General features: G+C 40.9%; 1 protein-coding gene across 2 annotated transcripts; it reads right to left on the bottom strand.

Annotated features, from left to right (window-relative positions):
* Positions 1-1455: 1455 nt before the first annotated feature.
* On the bottom strand, positions 1456-21521 carry prkcdb (protein kinase C, delta b). 2 transcript variants are annotated; one of them, XM_080891361.1, is made up of 17 exons: positions 21363-21521; positions 12392-12522; positions 11921-12196; positions 8300-8468; positions 7527-7558; positions 7276-7361; positions 6748-6877; positions 6519-6619; positions 6335-6419; positions 5689-5813; positions 4735-4908; positions 4066-4157; positions 3872-3934; positions 3571-3709; positions 3168-3356; positions 2945-3073; positions 1456-2786 (listed from the first exon to the last, which is right to left on the bottom strand). In XM_080891361.1, the coding sequence occupies exons 2-17, from the start codon at positions 12498-12500 to the stop codon at positions 2628-2630; spliced, it is 2058 nt and encodes a 685-aa protein (XP_080747487.1). In that variant the 5' UTR covers positions 12501-12522; positions 21363-21521; the 3' UTR covers positions 1456-2627. The 2 variants fall into 2 exon arrangements, with proteins under 2 accessions (XP_080747487.1, XP_080747488.1); XM_080891362.1 differs by lacking the exons at positions 11921-12196; positions 12392-12522; positions 21363-21521 and adding an exon at positions 8549-8684.
* Positions 21522-22182: the final 661 nt, after the last annotated feature.

Here is a 22182-nt window from a genome sequence, read left to right on the forward strand (position 1 = left end):
TTCTTTTATACCCAGCGGAATCAACACTTAGTTAATGGCTGAGCCGGAATTAATTGCACGTATAATCGACACAATTTCGATAAGTGGAATAGGCTTCTTTTTCTGCTACAAAAGACAAGCAATTCATTCTGTATTAAAGTAGGCTATCGGCTGTGTTATTGAAGATGACCTCGAGTTGATTTATTTCCATTCACTGTAATATCTGTTAAGTAAATAAAATAAGCTCACAGACAATGCCTGACATACGTCCCGTACTTTTAAAATGGACAATCACACTGAAGGATACAATTCTACGCGTCTTTGCTGTCAGGGTACTCAAGCTGCGCAAGGATGCCAAGCCGTTTATTTTTTTTGTGGGGTTTTTTTGGGGTTCTTTTTTTGTTGGGGGGGAGAGGGCGGGAGAAACTGCTGGAAATATGCGCTGACACTGAGTGCGGCGCACAAAGTCTACCTATTTTGTGCAAGAAAGGCGCTTTCCTTATGAAACAAGTGTACACCTCGTTTCGATAAACCCGTCTTCAGCTCTTCAAGCCTCACCCGGTATCTAAAACACATTTTGCCGCTCACTTGGAACATATAAAGGCAACTGCCTCATATAATCCCCCACAATAGGCAGCCTTACGGATGCCTACAAATATTTTTAAAAGCGTTTATTTTTTTCTTTTTCAGGTGGAAACAACACAGTAAATGTTGGCCACAGAAAGGCGATCGGATCTTGCACAAACAGTCGAAACAATCGCAGAGCCGTGAATAAATTTAAGTGACAGGGACTGGGGGAGGGGGGCACGCATTTATTTCCAAAATTTATCTGGTGATTTTTATTCCAGTGTGGAGCTGCCTTGCACTAAAAGCTTTCGACTAGACGAGAAGGAATTTGGGTTTCCCCAAATAAATCTGCTGCTGAATGAGAAAGTATTAGTTAACCGTGCCGCATTTTTCAATTTATCTTTTTGATCGTGTTATTTTTAATTTGTCATTTGGGTTGGGTCGTTTTTTCTTTTTAAAATGGCCTGCAACTTTAACGCTGCATTAGGCTTAAGGCTGTTTGCATAGAGAGGCAAATCTCCGAACAAGTTGAACACGTTTGCCTCCCAGTGCAGCTTTCAGTTTCCTGTCTCTTGTTTGCTATTTGTCCACAGTCTGCACTAAGACTTAAAACACCGAAATGCGTCGGGGCGGGGTGGGGGACAGAGGACGAGGACAGGTCATAAAAAGGCGAGCGCGCTGCATGAACGTTTCCTCGCCTTTTTTTTTTTTCACCCTTCTAAGGCACGTTAAGCTGCAATAAAAACACCTGATCGCTAGGTGGCGGTAAATTACCACAGGTCTTTTCCTAACATAATGCCAGTAGTACAGAGGTGCACGTGAACCAAGTAAACGTTTTCTTAACCTGTATCAATAATAACTGGGATGCAAAATTGATTTAAAGCAGAAGAAAGGGCATGACTTCTCAGGGGTTTACAGTATATTTATTCAGAATCAAATGTAAAAGATGAGAGTAAAAAATAAGTCCACCCATAACTTACAGAAAGCTCATAGTAACATACATTTTAATCTTCCATATACAGCAATATTATTTCCATGTTAAAATTCCTGCATTCAAGTAATATAAGACATATTAAAGATCTGTCCTTACAGTGACACCCCCCCCCCCCCTAAAAGCACATCCTTCAGCACATACAGGCATGGTGCCAAACGGCTGCTGCAAGTCTTTCATGAAATCTTTTGCAAGCCCAAAGAAAAACATAATGCTATGTGTGGAACAAGTGTTTGCACTGTGCTTGAGTCTGAGGTAAAGAATGAATTTTAACACCAGTGTTGGATAAATAACACAAGAAAAGTGGGTATCATGGGCATTTTTTTAAAGTGAATGTGACACTGTGGGTAATGCATGTCTAGTTTCTAAACAAGAGTGCAGTCTATGAGGGAAAATGTCAATTCTAGCATTTAAAAACAAAACAAAACAAAACAAAAAACAACTTTATTTCAGCTAGACTTAAATTCACGGCACCTTTACCTGGACCAGCTGAGAATTCGTACACCAACAGTTAATGTTACTGGCTACAGAGGCACCATTTACATACAAAAATACCTGCACGCACCCACAGGCTCTTATGCATGCACCACACACACTCTGTCTTTCACACAAACACAAACACGGCTTGACTAAGCAATGCTAGGTGTATTAATTTCTATGACTAAACAAAGATGCTGCATTTCTGTCTGTGAATAAAAATTTATGATACAGTACACTAAATGATACTTACAGATTCAAAGTGTGATCATGTGGAAAAGGGAAAGAAAAGTGCCCAAAGATTGAATATATTCTACTATACACACCTGTCCCCAGACTGATAATGGTAACACTGGTTTCTGATGAAACTCCCTTAATTTCCAGACACTATTTTATACACCTGTACAAGTTTGATAGCTGAGATATTATTACACTTAGCTTCCAACAACATCTTGGTTTTATTTGATCTTTTCCTCTTTTGGGGAACTGAAAAAACAAAACAAAAGAAAACTTCATTGTCAAGCTCAGGCCCTCCACCACACGAAGACAAAGGGAATTGGGTAAGAAGCCTGCTGGAAGTGATGAGCCATCTGAGGATGCCATTTTTACTTTCTTATTTGGTTATTATGGGTTCCAGTTTGGGGTTGATGAAGGAAAAGCCAGCGAAAGCTGCCTGGTCCATAGAATCAATGAGGTTTTTATCAGCATGGGAGAGACGCGGCTTCTCATTCAGGAACTCACGATCAAAGTTGCTGTGGTCACTGGGGGATTTCTGTTGGTGGGAGGTTAGGCATTTAGTCAGGTTAAAGTAAAAAAGAAAAAATAAGATGAGGTATCTGATATCCTAGAGGCAAGCAATTATATTTAATGACAGCTCTAATTAATAGCTGTGAACTAATGTTAATTAAAACCAAAATTTTAGGCCCATACCACTTTAGGCTTGAAAGGAGGCTCCACTTGTCTCCTCTCCAGTGCTGTCCAGTTAATGTTTTTGAAGAATGGGTGTCCTCGGATGTCCCCCACAACACCCAATCTGCGAGTGGGATCTCGCTCAAACAACTGAAATAATAACAGAACACAATAGATCTCATTATGTAACTATAATTCCACAATACGCATGTTTGCCTAATAATTTATTCATTTATATTTTTACCAGGTCAAGCAGGCTCTTGGACTCCTTGGAGATCCACCGAGGGTAGTGAGGAATGTCCGACCTGATGGATTCAAAGAGCTCGTCCTCATCGTCACCTTGGAAAGGCGACTGACCAATTAGCATCTCATACACCAGGACACCAAAAGACCACCAGTCCACTGAGAATGTGTACTTCTGTCCACACAGGATCTGAGATAAGAGACAAATTGATCAGAAGCATAGAAGAAGAATGAGGAAATGTGATGTCTGGAGTGTTCTGTTCTTGTTACATAGTATTACAAAGAGACTGCAAACAAACGATTCAGGTTGCCACCTGAATGACATACAGATTGTGGCTTTTATAAAAAGGTGAAAGATTTTGATGGAAAAGTAAGGTATTGAACCCTTAGCCGGGCAAACCAACCTCCGGTGCGATATAATCTGGTGTCCCACAGAATGTGCTCGCTTTGACATCTCCAAAGACATTCTCTTTGCACATGCCAAAGTCTGCTATCTTTATGTGTCCGTCCTTGTCCAGCATCACATTGTCCAGCTTCAGGTCTCTGTAAACAGATATAGGATGATATTTAAACAATGTAGGACTGTCACAGTAAATTCAGTTTGAAGCCATGTAATCTAAAACGAAATTTCAGTTTACTCTGCTGCAGTAGCAGACTGAATGCAGAGAATGCAGGAAGTAGTACAGAGAGCCTGTGGGATTTTACCTGTAGATAATTCCCTTTGAGTGGAGGAATTGCAGTCCCACTATAATCTCAGCAGCATAGAATCTAAAAGTTGAGGAAATAACAGTTTTAGTACGATTTAAGACCCAATGACGCTGAAAATGATAACTCATACAACACTTGTAGCTTTTTTTCTTTTCTTCCTTTTTTAAAACACTCTATCCCCATGTACTCACGTAGCTCTGTTGAGATCAAATCGTCCCTTGTCTTGGATGTGAAACATCAAGTCACCTCCATTCAAGTACTCCATTACAAAGAAGAGGTGCTCCTGTGCAAATAATACATTATTGTAAGTTAACCAGCAGACGTAAAGGGGATATGGAGAGCGGGGTAAGTTGCTCACACTAATCCATTTTCTCGGTACGCAGAGAGTCCACACTAATCTGACAATTAAGAAGTTCCAAAAACCTTAAAAGAGTTTTATATTAACACAGGGTCATTAAGTCTTGAAAGGCAGAAAAAGTAACTTTTTAAAATAATTATATCGATGCCAAGGCTCGCTGCCTGACTGGCTCTCATCAGTTATTACTTACTTACTACTATTGCATGGCACTAAATTTAATATAGATAATGACTTACAGGCATTACAGGTGTTGTTTTCTATGCCCGTAGCTGTTGTGCAGATAAATTCAATATTTTACCACTGCTGTGTGTTCCTTTGAACTGAAACGCTGTTAAAACAGTGTTTATTTTAAAACAAACTGAAAGAATTGAATTGTTGAGGATGCAGCCTTTAATGACAGCTTGGAACTGTGACTCTTATTGCTGCAGCCTAGACGACTCCCCATCAGAGAACATGTTTTATGAACTTTACTAGCAGAGGTGTTTAGCATGTGTGCACTTACTTTTGACTGGAATGTGGCATAGAGATGAGTGAGAAAAGGGTTGTTCCAGGCGAGGGAAAGGACTCTTTTCTCCACCATGGTGCACTCCACATCATCATCCATGAGAACGACGTCCTTCTTCAGGACCTTCACAGCAAAGTACAGGCTCTGTCCCTTCAGCTCTGCAAGCAACACCTGGGGTGTCAGAACCACATTACTGTCAGTAACATCATCAGGTTAATCACACCTGCTTCATAACTAGAGTATAACAAAACAAACTGAGCTATGTTTTTGCATTTCTGTGTAGATGTTTCACTTCAATGCAGAGCCCACAATGCCCACACTGGGACTGGATATAAATAAATTTGCCTTCTCCTTTTCTTGTAAATCATTCTGTGTGTTAAATGATGTCTGGCATCTGTGGTGACAGATGAACAACTTGTTATTGCGCTTGAAAGCAGTCAAATGCTCCCATTGCAGAGTGAAGGAAGTCATTTCAGAAGCAGCGGGGGGTTGTACAGATCTTATAAGCTAGACTAAAGATCAAAAGTGGGGTAAACTACATCTGCCATGTAAATCAAAATGTGCTTTAGTTATAGACTTAAATTAACAAAAAAAAAAATTAGCACATGAGATTTTTTTCCCTTCAGAGGTTTCTTCCTTTCAGAGGTTCCCTTCATCTGAATTTAAACATCTTCACTTTTCCTTAGTAATGTTACTTTTAATGGTTTTGTCTTCTAAAACATGTGAATTTTTACTTTGTATACAGTTTTTTCAAAATATTTTACTCCCATTACCAACATAATAGTTCATGGTTAGCATCAGCAAAAATTCCCATGTGGACAATTGAAGGACTACTTTGAGTTTATTTTCTTAAGCAAACATTCTTTTCACATGCAAGTCTGAGTAACATTATGGTGCCTTACAGTCCATGATAAAGACTTAAAGATTTAAAGACAGCAACATGGAGCATACCTTGCCAAAGCTGCCTTTTCCCAGAACCTTGTGGAATATTAGCTGGTTGAGGGAGAGGCGTGCCTGGGAAACTGTAGTTGGGGCTGGGGCGGGGCTAGGGCTAGGGCCCTTCCCATTGCCACCTGCTGTAAAATTTGCAAACTTTAAGTAAATGAGTATGCAAACCTGTAAACAAACATGCACGCAAACTGAAACAGCAAAAAGGTCATTTTAAGGTTGATAATAAAGACATAATTAATAAGGAAAGAATGATGTTGGGAATGACTGTTTCAACACTGCATTTTTAAATATGCCCAGCATTCAGATAATGACATTATTATATTTGCAAGCAATTGCTTTGATCCAAAACCTACAGTTTCAGATTTGCTTTACACCGTGTTTTCTTACTCTTGTTTCTTAATTATGTTATTTAGAGGGTGTATTGTTAATATGGCCATCTCAGACACAGCAGCTTCTCCCACCTGCTGTTCAAACTTTCTGTTTGCAAAAGTTTGCTTAAACAGCATCTGGCCTTAAAATCAGAGGAGGTAAAACTGCATGCCGCAGACAAAGCATCACTCAGGTCTAGTAATAGGTCCCCTAAAGCTGATACACCATTTTAGAAAAACTTTGTATTACAGTCAGTGCTACAATGAAAGCTTCTCACCACTAGGGTCCACTGTTGCATTTCTGACATCTTGGTAGATTCCAATATCTGGTGCAGGGGAGTCATCAGATTTCTTCACAGATTTCTATGGAGAAAAAAAGAAGTTTGGCAACAGATTCTTTCATATTTTTAATTAGTTTTTCTTAGCTTTTTAATACAATGTTCACCCAATGACTGTGCAAACCTGGGAGACTTGAGACAAAGCCTCTGCTAGTAGTTTCTGGTTGATTCCACAAAGATTGCCCACTTTGCTTGTGCAGCCACTATGTACGTTCATGCCACAGTCTGGTCAGTGGAGTCAACAATGGAACGGCCCAAGCAAAGGAAAAGATTCAGAGAGAAAATATATTAATAAAAACGAAAATAAAAAACAACAACAAAACAAACAAAGAAACTCAACACACCAGACTTACCTTCACATTTAAGGCCCTGCTTGTACAGACCCCACAGTAGACTTCCACAGTGGTCACAGAAGGTGGGGCTCTTGTAGTTGTAAGTTTTAAAGCGATGTGGCATGTCAATATTGAAACGTTCTTTCTGGAACTACAGACACATAGAAGAGCATTAAACCCAGAGAATGCTGGTACCTGATGATTAAAACACGCAAGATTATATGTTTCGCCTGTCTAAGCTAAAGTCACACAGAACTTCTACAGACAATAAGCAATCACACGTTTCAACTGATTTGAACACTGAATCCAATACTGATGATGTTTGTAGGTTTGGGTGGATGTGTTTGGCTCAGTATTCATTTGAGTCAAAGATATGTGGTCGTGTAAAGACAAACAAAAAAAAGTACAGTGTTAAAATGACTGTTTAGTTGACATAATAGTGTATCACTGATATATTACTACAAGATAAAATACAAAATCAATCCTCAATTCCATGATAAAAAGAAACCAGCAGAGTGACTGTACTCGTCCATACACAACTTCGCTCACCATAGTCTCACGACTGTTGGTCGCTGTTCTAGTGCACTTGCCAATGATTTTGTCGCTGCACTTCCTGTGGATTGCTGCATTGCATTCTGTGTGAAATAAATAAATCGATAAATATTGTGTTAACTGTGAGACTGAAATATTAGCAGTCCATTCACTTGCAACTTTGATGGTTCCCCTTTTCCTGGAGGTGAAAGGTGTTTATGTGTAAGTCTGACAGCACATGAATTGGTAACAGTCAAAGAAACACTCACGTTTGCATTTGTATCCTTGCTTGTTGAGCCCCCTGCATGGGGAAAAAGGGAGAAGGTAAATGGCTGAGCTATATCCAATTTAGAGAATATATTATAATATTCTCTGCTAATACTGTAAAAGAGTAATATACACGGGATGATTTTAATTGTAGGACTGCTGATGATAGTGATATACTTTAGATCGTGTGGAGATAACTAGATTCTCCTCCCATCTTAGGTCATAAGATTGAAACTATGGGTGTAAAAATACCAGCGTCAGACAACAGACTCAATAAACTTCAGACTTCCTCCTCCCTGTTTTACAAGATATAGATAATACTGAAGTTTGAGTACAAGGAGGAGTTTGGTTCACAGATTAGTGCTGCTGACACTGATATAACAGCCTTGTGGGATTTCCCTAGGAGGTGACTCATTCTCACAATAGCACTCTTACAGGTTTTTCCCCCCTTAATTCCCTTAAACTGCTCCATTAAGCAAAACAAAATAACCAATCTTTTAAGAAAGACATTTGAAAGTATGGACTACTTGTACCAGTGAAATAAAACACGCATGCACGCACACACACACAAAGCAAAGCAGAAAAGCAAGCAAACAGACAGGCAAACTAGCTGCCTCTGGATTAGTCACGTTCAAACAAAGTGGAAGGAAAAACATTCATAGCCTCACTCTGAGACTCTACTGAGATTTAAAAAAAAAATACACCAGTGAAAAACTAAGATTTAATAATAATAGTGGCAGCTGCCATCTAACAAAGAGGGACTTTTGCATCTCACCAGAGAAAGTCTCTACAGACAGAGCAGAAGGTGGGCTGGTGGAAGAAGGTGGACGTGAACTCATGGTTCTTGATGACAAGAATCTTGGGCTGCTTGACTGCGCCCCTCCTCCTGTTCAGGGTCATCAACCCGTCTTCAGTAGGAGCCTTCAGGGTCGGCCTAGCAGCCACTGTGGGGAGAGATAGAGTTAACAATCAAATAATTGCATGTCCATTAAATTTTAGAAACATAATTTCTGTCAAACGTTACCTAAATTCAAACAGTTTGGCTGATAAACCTTGAATGTTGCCGCTGTGTATTTTATCACTGTCAACTGTAACAGAAAACTATTTGTTAAGAATACCTTATGAGCTAAGGAAAGGGGAGACATGAGCTACTGCCACTGCTGAATGGAGGCTAAACACTGCAAAATGCCTCCCTGGATTAGCTGCTCTAACTGATGCAAATCAAATGGGTGGGGGTCAAAAGTCAATCAGAGAAGACAGCGAAAGAGGCGTGAGAGTGGTAAACAAAGACATAACAGAAACTATGGAAGAGACAAGGGGGGTATGTGGGTGGATGGGAGGTGGCATTTTGGGACAATTCAAAAAAAGAAGCCGCCTTAAAGACAACAGAACAGACGGGGGGAAAGTGGGAAGAGTGATGAGGTGAGGGACAAACTTTTTTCTTATCTGCCAGTCTACTGACAGATGTTTGTTTGGACAGCACTTTGGTAAGTTGAGCCAAGAAAGTGGGAGCGAGTGAGAGGAAAAGAGAATGACAGAGGGGGCAGATACTGCTGATGACTGTTCACACGTGCCTAAAAATACTCCGGGCTGCTTTTCAGGAAACTTACAGAGGGTGTTGGAAGGAGACAAGATGCAGAGTATGGAGTTTTCATGACCCAGTAACAGCAAACCCAGACTGTGCCACTCCCACACTGAAACTCTCATTACACAGAACGCAGTTTGGAAATACCACGAAATGTTTGTTGTGTTAACAGTGACTATGCGGGCTGGCCTTGCCATCCGGACCAACTTGGTACCCTAAATGCAGCATGAAGCCAGCTAATGCTCTGCTATTATTAATATTATTATTATTATTAAGAATGTACTTTAATGGGCTTCACAGACTGACAATGCTGCAGTGTTTTTTCATTTTAATTTAGGCCACAGACATCAACAAAAACAATTAATACAGTGTAGGTGTTTGTTTACCCCAGTTCTTAGTAAACTCACTAGTGCGGTGTATTAAGAAAAACAAACATTTACAGTCCTTGTCAGAAATAGTTGAACTGCAGCCCAAGCCACAGGCTAAATTTGTAATGACACCAGAGGATTAGTTTTATTCTGCAATGGTTTCATGGCACACCTAGTCAGCTGACCAGACCAGTGTGAGGTGTGAAACCAGCATGCAGATTAATCATCAACAGCCTGAGGCAGACAGATTATTTCAAGGCACTTTAGAAGCGTGGCTGCTCCACAAACCTCATAAACACATGTAATCTGTGGCTGGTTGTAGAAAAATAAGGAAAAATGAAGCCTTTCTACCAGTAGAGGGTGATGTATAGCAAACAGAGTAGACAGATGGGAAAATGGTGGTGAGGGACGTGGGTGACTGTTGCCGGAAAAGATCTCAACTTTCACTGAGCACACATCTCCCTGGTGGTCTAGTGGTTAGGATTCGGCGCTCTCACCGCCGCGGCCCGGGTTCGATTCCCGGTCAGGGAAAACTCTTTTCATATATTGTCACTACTCGCGCGTCTTTCCAAGTCTTTCCTTACAACTCTAGATTCTATAATCTCCTCTTATATTTGGAAGGGTAAATGACGTCGAGTAGCTAAGGTGCATTTACAGAAACCTAAGATTGAAGGTGGCACTCCCCAACTTCCGCTTTTACTATTGGGCTGCCAATATTCGATCTCTGACCTACTGGTTACAGTCTGGGGAGGGTGTGGGCCCCACCAGCTGGCTGGCACTGGAATCAGACTCAACTCATGGTATTTGTCTTGCCTCCTTCCTGGGTTCTTCTCTTCCTTTATTCATTGACAACTTTGGATCTAATCAGATAATTCGGCAATAATAATATTAATATTAATAATAATTTTTCACTTCAAAGCCCCATCCTTTCAAACCACCTATTCCTCCCCCCAACTTTGGACAACTTGTTCCAGGTTTGGTTTAGAGCAGGTATTATTTGCTTTAAAGATCTCTTTATACACAATAAACTAGCATCATTTGACCAGCTGTCAAAAAAATACAGTCTTCCCAAAACGCACTTTTTTTAGATACTTACAACTGAGACATTTTTTGCAATCCCACCTCTTCAATTTTCCAGAAGCTTCAGCTGCTAACTTACTGGACAAGCTCCTTAATTTGCAACTATCAGGCAAAGCTGTAATGTCTGTGCAGTGTAACACCAGCTCCCGTTGTGGGCCTCAAGTCCACATGGGAGAAGCAGTTAAACATATCTATGTCACATGACGTCTGGGACTCAGTCCTTTCTCTGGTAAACTCTACATCACTCTGCACCCGTCGTTCCCTGTTACAATTCCACATGTTTTGGACCTGCCCTGGCCTAGCAAAATCTTTGGGAGGAGGTTTCCTGCACTTTGAACAAGGCTACCGGCCTGAAACTAGCTCTCAACCCCCTACTTGCTCTCTTTGGTACAGCGGGAGAGGATGATAAGTATATTCCCAGAGCAAAGCGTAGGGTGCTGTCTTTTGGTTCCCTCCTGGCTAGGAGTGCCATTTTGATGAGGTGGAAGGCTGCTGCCCCGCCCTCCCATGTTCAGTGGCTTGCTGATCTCATGTCATGTCTCAGTCTGGAAAAGATCCACTGCTCCATCCAGAACCAAAAGGGCACATATGATAAAATTTGGGGTGTCTTTCTGGAAAACTTCTCTAAACTTCAACTTAAGGATGTTCCAGCTGAGTAACGGATTTGCTGATCTGATCTGATGTTTGTCTGTGTTAACGGGAACGTGAAGCTCAGCGATATCGTAGCTAACTTCTGTGTGGTTCTTATGGAAAGGGTTAGTTAATATCATAATCCCTCCCGGGTTGTGGCTTTTATTTTGTTGGGGGATTTTCTTGTTTTTGTTTTCTCTCTTTTTGTTTTTCTTCTGGGTTTCTGCTTGTTTGGTAAATAATAGGAGAGGAAAACAATGTTCCAACATGAGAAGTTCTGTTTTGTATTCATTCATTTTAAACAGTTTGTGTTTTCCGTCTTCTTTTTTTCCTTTGTAAACTATATCCAGAAATACTCAATAAAAATATTTTGAATTAAAAACTGTTTTCTACAACCTGTAATATATATTTTTTAAATGTAAACCTACTTCAAGTAACAGACACTTTGATCAAGTTGGATCCATTTCCAGCCATTTCACATTAGACAACAGCATGTAGAACTCTATGTGCTTTATAATCATGCCTGAAATGGGCTGGACTCAACTGGCGTAAAGGCGATGTCACATGTTTCCATGCACCAATATCACTATCTGAATCTGAAGGTGACACCTGTTTGGTCACATGTTTATGTTTCCACAAATCCACTGATAATGATCAAAAGACCTTGCATGTTTTCTCTCCCCTAAGAAGAATAGAAAACTAGTGATTGTAAACTAAACTTGAATCACATTACCTGCATCACCATCCTCCAAAAAAAACTGCACAGCCATCTGAATCTTCCCAGAAGGCTGCAGGTCCACCCAGAACTCAGCACGTCCGCTGCCTCTAGACTTGGATTTGCAGCGCTCTGCCAGCACAGACACGCCCATTGTGGCCTTGGCCAATGGCTCCTCATTACTCTGCATAAGAACAACTTCTAGGACACGCCCCTCCTTGATATGAGCATCAAAATTGGACTTCCAGGGGGGGTACATGGTGGGCTTCCTCTGAACCAGGGTCTTCCCTCTCTCTGTAAAAGAACAATGACATCATCATCATCATCATCATCATCGCTGCATTAAGGAGTGGTTATAGCTCAAAGATGTTTGTTGAGAATCAGTTTCCTTGTGGACTTTTGAGGGCAGTAGATAGTGACAGTCAAACTGATGTTGTAAGGTCTCTTTGTCAACTGTTGCACTTCTTGCACAAGCACAACTGTACATACCTGTGTCGATAGACTCTTTTATCCTGATGGCACAGATGGGAGCATCAGAAAGAGGAGACAGCGCGCCCACATCGTAATTACTGAGGGTGATACGCAGGAAGGGTGGCATGGTGACCACTCACCAAAGGCTCCTGGGGGCGAAAAAAAAAGACTCTGTCTAGACTTTCTAGAGAGAGATCTTTGTATCTTGCTCTCACACACACTCACACATTGCTCAAGTTCTGTGCGTAAAACAAGAAGGAAGAGGGTAACAGCGGCTAGCAGCATCCTGCAGAGGAAGTAGTGGTTTTCTACTTCACACATAAGTTTGGAAACTACCTGCCAGTAACGAGGGAAGAAGGAACAGAATGTCAATCCTAAACTGTACTCTAGAGAGGCAGACAGCGAGAGAACATTTTTCAAAACAAATATATAATTTCAACCCTTTTGTGAATTCTTTTCAGCAGATGTTACCATCTGTTGCTCTGACCATTCTTTAAAAGGCTCCATAACTGTCAACACCAACAACAGCCCTGCTATTTGTGAGCGGACAAATCTGGAGCGCTTTTAATGTTTTATTGGGGGGGCTTGTGTTTATCCAGCATGTTAGCGCTACTGGCTGAAATTCTGGGGCCTGTAGGTGAGTGGCATAGCAAAATGTTCAAACAAATGCATGTCTCCTTTTTCAGTAATCTCATCTCTTCTGTCTAATACTTCTATCTAGTGTAGTCTAATAAAATGAATGCTTCCATCTAAATTTTACATTTCCTAAGTTCCTAAAACTGTTGTTGTAACAAGACAAGTCATCTACTTATTAAAACTCCATTTCTTGTGCTAAACCATTCTTCGGATGTTGTGTCATAGTGGAAGAGTAATTCCTCACTTCATTTTCTGTACATGAGATTCACAGAAATGACATGCCGCCTTTGTGCGTCTACATTATCGGTCACTCATAAGAAGACAAGGTTTGTTCGTGTTCACGTTCCTTTCACTTTGCTGAATGAAACATGCTCTGAGGTGCCAATTGAAGAACCTGGTATGTGTTTTTAATGTATGTATAAGCATGCTGCTCAGCCTGCTAAAAGGTAGACTAGATGCTATTTTGAGCTCAGGCTGGAAGTAAGATCACATCTTGTGCTCGCTGGGGTGACACTCAGAATTTCAGAGAGAGAAAGCAGGAGAGTTTTTTTTAACTATAATAAAGGGATGTGTAGTGTCTGGGAGGCAGTGATGTCCTACACAGACAGGCCTTGTGATTTGGAGGTCAAGGCTTGAAATCCAAAACAAACAGTCTGGGTGAGGAAATGAATAACTAACTGTGATGTCTCAGAAATCGTCTCCAATGTGCTCTTTCATTGCCAACTTCTTCAACAGACAGAAATTATTCAGTAACCAGCACATATATGCCCCTTTCACAGCCTCGGGCACCTTAAATGTTTATATAGTTATGAAATAATACCATCGGGCAGACGATGAACTGAAGATTGCTAAACAAATGACTGTTTCTGACTGCGGTCAAGACTGCTCTTAAACAAGAGGAGAGCATTTGAAAGTTCCTATACATGTACTCACACAGGCAGGCATACAGGAATAGGAAGAAAAACACATAAACACTTACTGGGAATATATACTTTTCCAGTTTTATCAGGACTTTACACACACTTTTTCCAATGTACACATGCACAGACATTATGTGCAAAAGAAGGCCTTGTTTCCCCAGAGAAAGTGGAAAAAGTGAGCATATGCAACTGGGGAAGGGGTGGGTAGGGGAAAAGAGCAAGAGAGAGAAAGAGGAAGAAAGAAAACAAAACAGACAACACACTGACAGACATGCCACTGGACATGAGGGGGAAACCAGAGTCGCCCTCACTAGACTGACTCATACAATAGAATCAAACTCCAGTGAAACAGATACTGTACATACATCTGTCAGTGTGCGTCTTTGAAGAGATACAAAGTTACTCTTAAATAAGTCTTTAGTACTTTTGGAGAGCCAGAAGATGTAAGGCTGGGCTGCATACCTGTACTGTCTCTCTTAACTTCAAAATGCTCTTCAGAACTAATTAGAAGGATCACCAGTATGAGGAAAACAAGAGAACAAAAAGATGCTGGTAACTAGGGCTTTAGCTGCCACTTGGCTTGGGAATTGGGAAGGATTTCTCTTCCAATAATCACACACGGTGATTCATGTCAAAGTCAGTGTTTAATAGGAACAAATACAGAAACAGCAAACCCTGTAATACGCACAACAGCAAAAAACACACATTTCGGTATTAAACAGTACAAGAAAACCAGTGGCACAATAGCCCTTACTTGAAATGACATAAAACAAATATTCTATTTTTGTGCACTGAGTTAACGTGACATAGTCCTGGAGAGGGACGTGCGTGACTGCCTACAAAAGCTAGGCCATCATTTAGTTCATGCTCAGCGACGCACCACGGACAAGTCAAATGTTTGGCATGAAGTGAATTTGTGGAGATGGCGAAGAAATGATCAAGCCGGTCTAGCAGGCTGGGGAGTAACCTTTAATTGTGCAGGTCGGAACAAAGACGGGTAATTTGAGAAATAAACAAAAGTTGGACAACATACAAGAATCAGAAATATGGTCTAAGATATTACTGGCATTGCTTTAAATCCTTGTTCCCTCTTGCTACATAATTACAAGGAAGATTTGTTTGTTTAAAAAAACAAACAAACAAAAAACAAACAGCATGTGATGTTGTCCACATAAGGTTAGCAGTTTAGAACTTGTAGACTAATATAAACTGTCTCTCAATATTAGAATATTTTAGCAGGCTCGAAAAGCCAGCCAACTCATTTTTTAAATGGGAAGAGAGTTTAATTTAGTCAAGTTAGTGACCTGATCTTAGCCCAGTTGGCTCCAACCCCTCGGACAAAGCATGAGCATGCTGGACGAATAAAAGGCAATTAGAGCCTCTAGCATCAATAAGGGTCTGTTGATATCTAAAGGTTGTAAACTTCAGACAATCACTGACTGCAAGAAGCCAAAGGCACTTCATTTGGTAGTCGATAAAAATTCTCTTGAGATGTTAATTTAAAGACCATTTTAATTGTTGCCACAGACACAGTTTAATTTTAAAGTCTCTGTGCAAATGCTAGAAAATTGGAACTCTCGAGATACTTTGAGTGCACTTTATGCCCATATTTTATATATACATATATACAGTATGGGAATGGGATGATCCCAAAACAGCTGTGTAAGTTTTTATGTTTTACTTTAGAAGACTTTCCACACTTACGGTACTTTTGAATTTCAAATGGGTTAGGTGTAACTAACATAAATAAACATGACTCAGCTGAAGCGATCCAAAAATAACCCTGTAAGCCGGCATGGCTATGGTAAAGACCCTGAAGTACATCACTTAAATGGAATGTAACCATTGTTAATGCTGACATTACATCACCTTATCGCCACTGACACATCACAATGTCCACAAAACAAAAGATCTGCGCAGATTTAAATACACCAGTATTCTCTGCTTACATACTGAGGGCTTTTTTTATTTCCACAGAAGATGTTTGAACATGTCACAGGCGGAAAAGCACAGGTGGAGAACTAGAATTACTGGCTCTTGGTTGTACGACGCTGCCAACAAGTCAATTTGCAGCTGACATCTACATCTGCACAGACTTATACAGAAAACAGGGATCTGGAACAATTTGTTTTAAGTGCTTTTATGCTCAGCCAAGAAAACAAATCTGTGAGGACATATCTTAGACGTGGGAGTAGACAACAGTTAAAGGAGAAGAAGTGAACTGAAGAATAACATTTTAACCCAGCAGCACAGTATCCTATGTACAGCGCAATATTTCGATCATGATTTCTTGAGTTTGAGCTCAGAAAAGAAAAAGAAAAAAGAAGAAGACCACATCTCCTGTGAGATCACGATGACAATGACCTCTGACCTCCAGGTTCTAATCAGTTCATCACGGAAAACAACGAGATTTTAGGCATATGTTAAGAAACTTCCTCAATACATTCCAGATTTACATCATGTTAACGAGACTGGGAAGGATGGGAGATAACCCGTGACCTTGACCTTGACCTTTGACCGAAAATTATTTCATTCTTCAGTTTCCTTCGTGCTGCTTTGGTTTCATGGTTCTGCACTGTGCAGGCCTGCTCACTGTCACTGTTTACTGAGACTAATTTAGAGTTGAGTCATCATTAACAACCACTGACAGCTGAGATACAAGATTGATGTGTAAGAAATGCTGAAAATGCATCTGCAGTATATTCAGTATGCCTTTGAGTTTCATACGTCATGCGTTTGCTTACTTAAAAATAAAAACTAAACTAAAATGTGGCTGTTTCTCGCAGACACTTTGTCTGCCTTTGTGCCAAAAGATGACCCAGAGTAATGAAAACTAGTCTAACAGGATTCTATATACAAACCAGTGAAGAGTGTGGATGCAGGCAACAGAAATGGAAATGATCAGTCAGCCAGTGCATCTCAAAAGAATCCCAACATTAATGAAGATAACTCAAACAGCTGACAGGTAATATCACTAAAACCACAGTGAGAGGACGTCAGGTTTAGTTGCTGGTTCTATTTCAGGGCAGATGATGCTTACATGAAGTAGATTTGGCATGTTCCCATACTGCATGCAACATATTCAGTTAGAATTATTGGGAAATTGACCACAGCGTTAAAAAAAAAAAAATGAAATGGAAGAAAATCTGCCCTGTGAGAAACTTTGGTTCTTGTGTCCTTATTACTTCAATGCACAACATGCACTGAAAGAGAAAAGAGAGGGGGATGCAAGACTGAATGGGAATGCAATCTGCACACATGCACTGCAGACCTGAACTTCTCTAGGCATTACCCAGCAAAGCTGTATGGTTGAACACTAATGTCCTAAGCAGCCAGGCGAGACATTAAATATCCTAAACCAAATGGCATATGTCCAGTCGTGAGAATGTGGCTGATGTGAACGATCTCCTGTTGTGTTTATTCATTATCATTTACACTCAATGCGTGACCCGATTCCTAACATTTTCCAGAGATCATGTATGAATAAGACTACGGACAGACCCAGAACAGTCTTGCTAATGGAGTTGGTCGAGCCAGTGAGAGCTGAACAAACACAAATTATTATGAGCCGCTAACTTCATAGTCAGAGTCAGTCCTAGAGCAAATAACCTGGTGTGTGCATATGTGTGTGGCTGTGTATGTAAACATCCATTATTAATCACAAAATGGCACTTAATGCTGGCTGAAAGAGAAAGAGAAAAAACCCTCTCCACACTGGAAGTCAAACTGTGATCATGGAAAAGTGCTGTTCCTAGCTCCTACACCACATTTGATTTAAGAGCAGGAAACTTTGAACTGCTCAGCAAAAACTAATTCCTATTTTCTGTTTAAATTACAACCCGTCAGACGTTTAAAGTCAAATTGTAGATCCAGCTCTGCATCCTGCATGCACAAAGAAAACCATGCAGCATTTTCTGTGGATAAACTGAGTAAACTTTCAGGAGAGTCAGACAGGGATTGCTGACTTTTGGTCATTCATTATGATGGCAGTATTGACAGCTTACTGTCCACGTACAAATTTAGCAACTAGTTACAAATGAATGCCACGGTACATCAAAACAACGGTATGCCAAAAAACTAGGCAGGACTAGTAGCGCAAAGTTTCAAAATCTGCAGCTGAGGAAAGGTGAGTGGTTGATACAAATATAAAGGGACAGGCAGAACCAAAACCAAGACCTTCCTTGGTGGAGGTAATAACATTACATGACATAGGTAAACCTCTGAACCTAATCAATTGCTTGATTTCCTTTCTCAACCTCAGTTTTGACAGAAAACTTCATCAATTCCACATACCTCACTTAAATCCGCAAGTCTTTCATTGAGGCACGGTGGTGTGCATTATTACCGCATTACCTTCTGGAAAGCACACAAGTGTGCTCGCATAAGCACATACTAATAACCTTGAACAAAGGGGCCTTTAATGAATTTCAGCAGAGTGTGGCTTGAAGAAAAATCAAAGCCTTCCTTTCTTTCACTAACCTGGGTTAATAGCTAACACCCCTTTCCCAAACACTGTCTCTCTCTCTCACACACACAGGTAATACTAACAGAGAAGTTATACTGCGATGTTAAATTCTGCCCGACTTTCCCCTCTATCACGAACTCATAAGACACACATGCACCACCAATATGGTTAAATTAGGACAGGGGAGAAAAGTGAGAAAGATTTGGAGAGATGAACTGATGTTACCGCTGCAAGGTCAGAGACACAAATCGCTTCAGTGAAGCACCCATGCCTCTGATCATTCTGGATCTGGGAACTGCGTCAATCAAACCAGTACAAGCTGGTATTAAATGCTTGAGGAACAGTACACTTGAACTTGAAATTTTAGTGCAACTGTTAAATGGGAGGGGGGCTTTTTGTTATTTAAGAGGAACACTGAGCTCTTTGGCACAGTTTCAAACCTGCTACCACAGCGAGGACAGAATCCTGCCCCTGTCTGCATACGTGTGCGAGAGTCCTCTCTCCACATGCATTAAAAGCGGTGTCCATTTCTGCCCCTCTCACAGTTTACAAAACCTTAGTTAAGTTGAGCAAAATAGCATCAGAGCAAGGGGAGCCAAGCAGGATTGTGATGTGTGTGTGAGAGACAAGAGGGACAAGGCCAAGGGCAAGTAATGAGCCAAACTATCATCACCCACAGATGAATTAGCAAAATTTGAGCCCAATGCCCGCGATTCTTGCTCTTTCATTGTTTACTTGTGTGGGGGGGAAAAAAACTGCATGTGTCCTATTACAAAGGTCCACATCATATGTGAGTGTGATGGGACACACTAATCAGAACACACTTTCCAAGTGTGCCATATTATTTAAATTGGAGAAATAAAGAATAATGATTTGTCTTTAGTATTTCTCTAGTTAATTCTCAAACATAGCTGGGTTGGTAATTAAAAGGTTTAAGCTGTTTAAATGTAACCAGCTCTTAGGTACTGTCTTTAAACAATGTTTTAGTTATTCATACACAATGAATACGCCCTGCACATTGTAAGGCTTACGTGAATCTGTAATGTTTGTGAGTTTCGTGCAATTGGCGGGATCAGTGCTGTTCCTCACTGAGCAGATGTCCCAACCGCGTCCTCCAAGCAGCTCATGATGCCACAAGCCAATATTGACAAACCAGTAACTGCAGGCAGATGCAGTCAGATAATGTTACCTGCAGCCTCCGCAACACAAGAGGCTTGTTTTGCAGTGAGTGACACAAGACTTTTGCAAGCAATGGATGGAATATTTCAACATGGGATAATGGGTTTAGTGTTGCCGGTCAGATAAGAAGTTGTGTTAACCATTTCCTACTGAGAAGGCCGAGTTTTTACAGCCGCAGGAACGAAGGGTAATCCTCACACAGACACATCCCCACAAACCAAAGTGAGCCATCATATGTACTCTGGGTTGTGCTGTCATGTCAAAGCCACATGTGATTCTGGCAACAAGAAAGAAGTTACATTACCGCAGGATGACTAACAGCAATGACAGCCGCCTAACGTGAGGGAGGACCTTTGATATTTCGAGCTGGTGGACTTTAGCCTCAGCTGAACAATACAATCCGGTGTTGTGCCAAAAAGTGATTGTCTGCCAAAAACTGATTTCCAGTCTTTCTGTGTATTTTTTAATGTGTAATATCTTTACGTATGTTCGTAAATAGACTTCGGTGAACAGGGTTTACAAAGGGGTTATATAGAGAATTTAAAAATTATCCGTTTTTCAAGTATCTTCACAACTCTGTGTTATTGTACTTACATTATAACCAATCCGGTCCTTTATCCCCACTTAAAATATTTTTACAGAACTATTGTAATATTTGCTGACATTTCTGCTGTGCTCTTGGCCAACTTACTCTTACAAAATACATTTTAATGTTAATGAGATTGTTTTTAACTGCAAAAATAAAGATTATATAAAAGTCACTGCCAAAAACTGATTGCGGCTTCTACCTTGTTACACGAATGTTGTTTGTGGCTCAAGATGACTTTATGTCATCCATAAGGGATGCATTTGGCATATGTTTCACATAGTATAGCCCAACAAGTTACTTATAGCAGTTTAAATACGAGCAATCAGTTTTTGGCAGACAATCACTTTTTGGCACAACACCGGCTTCGGTACAAGTTAAACCGCTTCGGCAGACGGCTGCTGTTTGTAGTGACGGTGAGACTGTCAGCACTCTGTCCAGCCACACCAAAAACCTGCGATTTAATGGAAATCTACTAAACACTCACCCAGTACTGTACCGCTTATGTCACTATGATAGCTGCAGAACTCAGTTTTATGACGTTTAAAATAATAATTAACAGCACTTGCATATAAACAGTGGTAATAATAACTATGAAAATATGGAGTTTATGACACTTTTACACACACGAATTAGGCCTATACTAAAGATCACGCGTGTACCCCATTTAAACCGTCCCTTTAGCTTCTGCGGCAGGTGGATTTGATATAACGAGAAAACGCCCTGTCCCTGATTTTCACTATTATACGGGTTAACTTTTGTGCCAAATTGTAGTAGTTACTCGCAGGACCTATAAGCTTGTTTCCCCGGTTATTACCTAGCTCACTGATTCAAGCTCTTGCCACAGTACGCGAACCTGCAGCAACGATACATGGCTTAAAGTTTCCCGGTCTAAGTGACAAAAACAAGATAAAACACACAGAGAGGCTTTCTGCGACAGCAGCATTCCTCTTTCTAGAAACCACACAGCCCTAACCATCAGTTTACGGCTAAACAATCGAGGTTTGTAGTCACCAAGTGAGACTAAACACCAGCCAGAGTCGTGCCAAGGCAAACGCTGGGGACTCCTGACTCCCACTACACTGCAAGCGAGGAAGGACTGTTGTCTCGGTGTTGTCAAATACCGAGCTCAAGCTTCTTCTTCTTCTTCTTCTTTTTAACGCAATTAAGTTTTTGTTGCTTTATAAAAAAAATGCGACTTACCTCGTTAGCCTGACTCTAAGTTTCTTTTTTAAGTTTTTTTTTCTTTTCCCGGAGCTTCGACTTTAAACGGTTGAGTGGTTTTAAGGAAGTGTTCAAGTCCGCTGCTGTTACTCGAGGCTCTCCCTCTCTGTTTGTCTGCCAGCTTTTGTGTGTCGCGGCTCCTAGCGGTGCGCGCGGCGACTGCGTGACGTCAAACAGGTGCATTCCCGGAGACACGAGCACGAGCGACTCTGTGATTGCCACAAACCCATTTAGGCGTGTTCACATATTCATTTACAAACCGAGCGCGGTTGCTTTGCAAAACTGGACCGGCAACATTTAAAATCTGACCTCCCTCACGGGGAAACCAGCTTTTCTCAGCGCCTGAGTCTTCCCATAATTCGCTTTGTATTTAACGACACCTTGACCTGAACCTGTCGCACGGTATCGATAAAAGCGGAAAGGCAAACACGGAAGCAAGGGAGCTTTTGAACAGGTGCTGATTAAACCTCTTTATGTGAAAAATATGAATTTGGTAGATCAAGGGAACCGGATATTAGGGCACTGTGGGCTCTCAGTACTCAGGTCAAGTCAAACAGCCATGCGTTTCCACATCAGGTCTTCCCACAGCACCTCCACGATCCCATTTCTCTCTCGGCCTACACAAAGCCTGTTGATCCACGTGGTGTTGAGTCATTAGCCCCACCTACCAAAACTGCATTGCTATAAGAGAGAATGGGTTGGTAAATTCAGTAAGTCTCCAAAAGGGCTATTTATAGCCACGACAATAGGTATAGCAGTGTCATGCTGGTATACCTACTGTTGAATGACAGATTACTGA

Source organism: Rhamphochromis sp. 'chilingali' (genome assembly GCF_963969265.1).
Source record: "Rhamphochromis sp. 'chilingali' genome assembly, chromosome: 9".
Lineage (NCBI taxonomy): Eukaryota > Metazoa > Chordata > Actinopteri > Cichliformes > Cichlidae > Rhamphochromis > Rhamphochromis sp. 'chilingali'.

Bases quoted from the DNA above. Each gene is read 5' to 3' on its own strand.
- prkcdb (XM_080891361.1), bottom strand. From the start codon at position 12,500: ATGCCACCCTTCCTGCGTATCACCCTCAGTAATTACGATGTGGGCGCG. The intron at 5,814-6,334 runs GTGAGAAGCTTT...CAAATTTTACAG, and splicing joins TGCAACAGTGGACCCTAGTG to CAGGTGGCAATGGGAAGGGC. The intron at 4,158-4,734 runs GTAAGTGCACAC...TTATTTGCACAG, and splicing joins ATGCCACATTCCAGTCAAAA to GAGCACCTCTTCTTTGTAAT.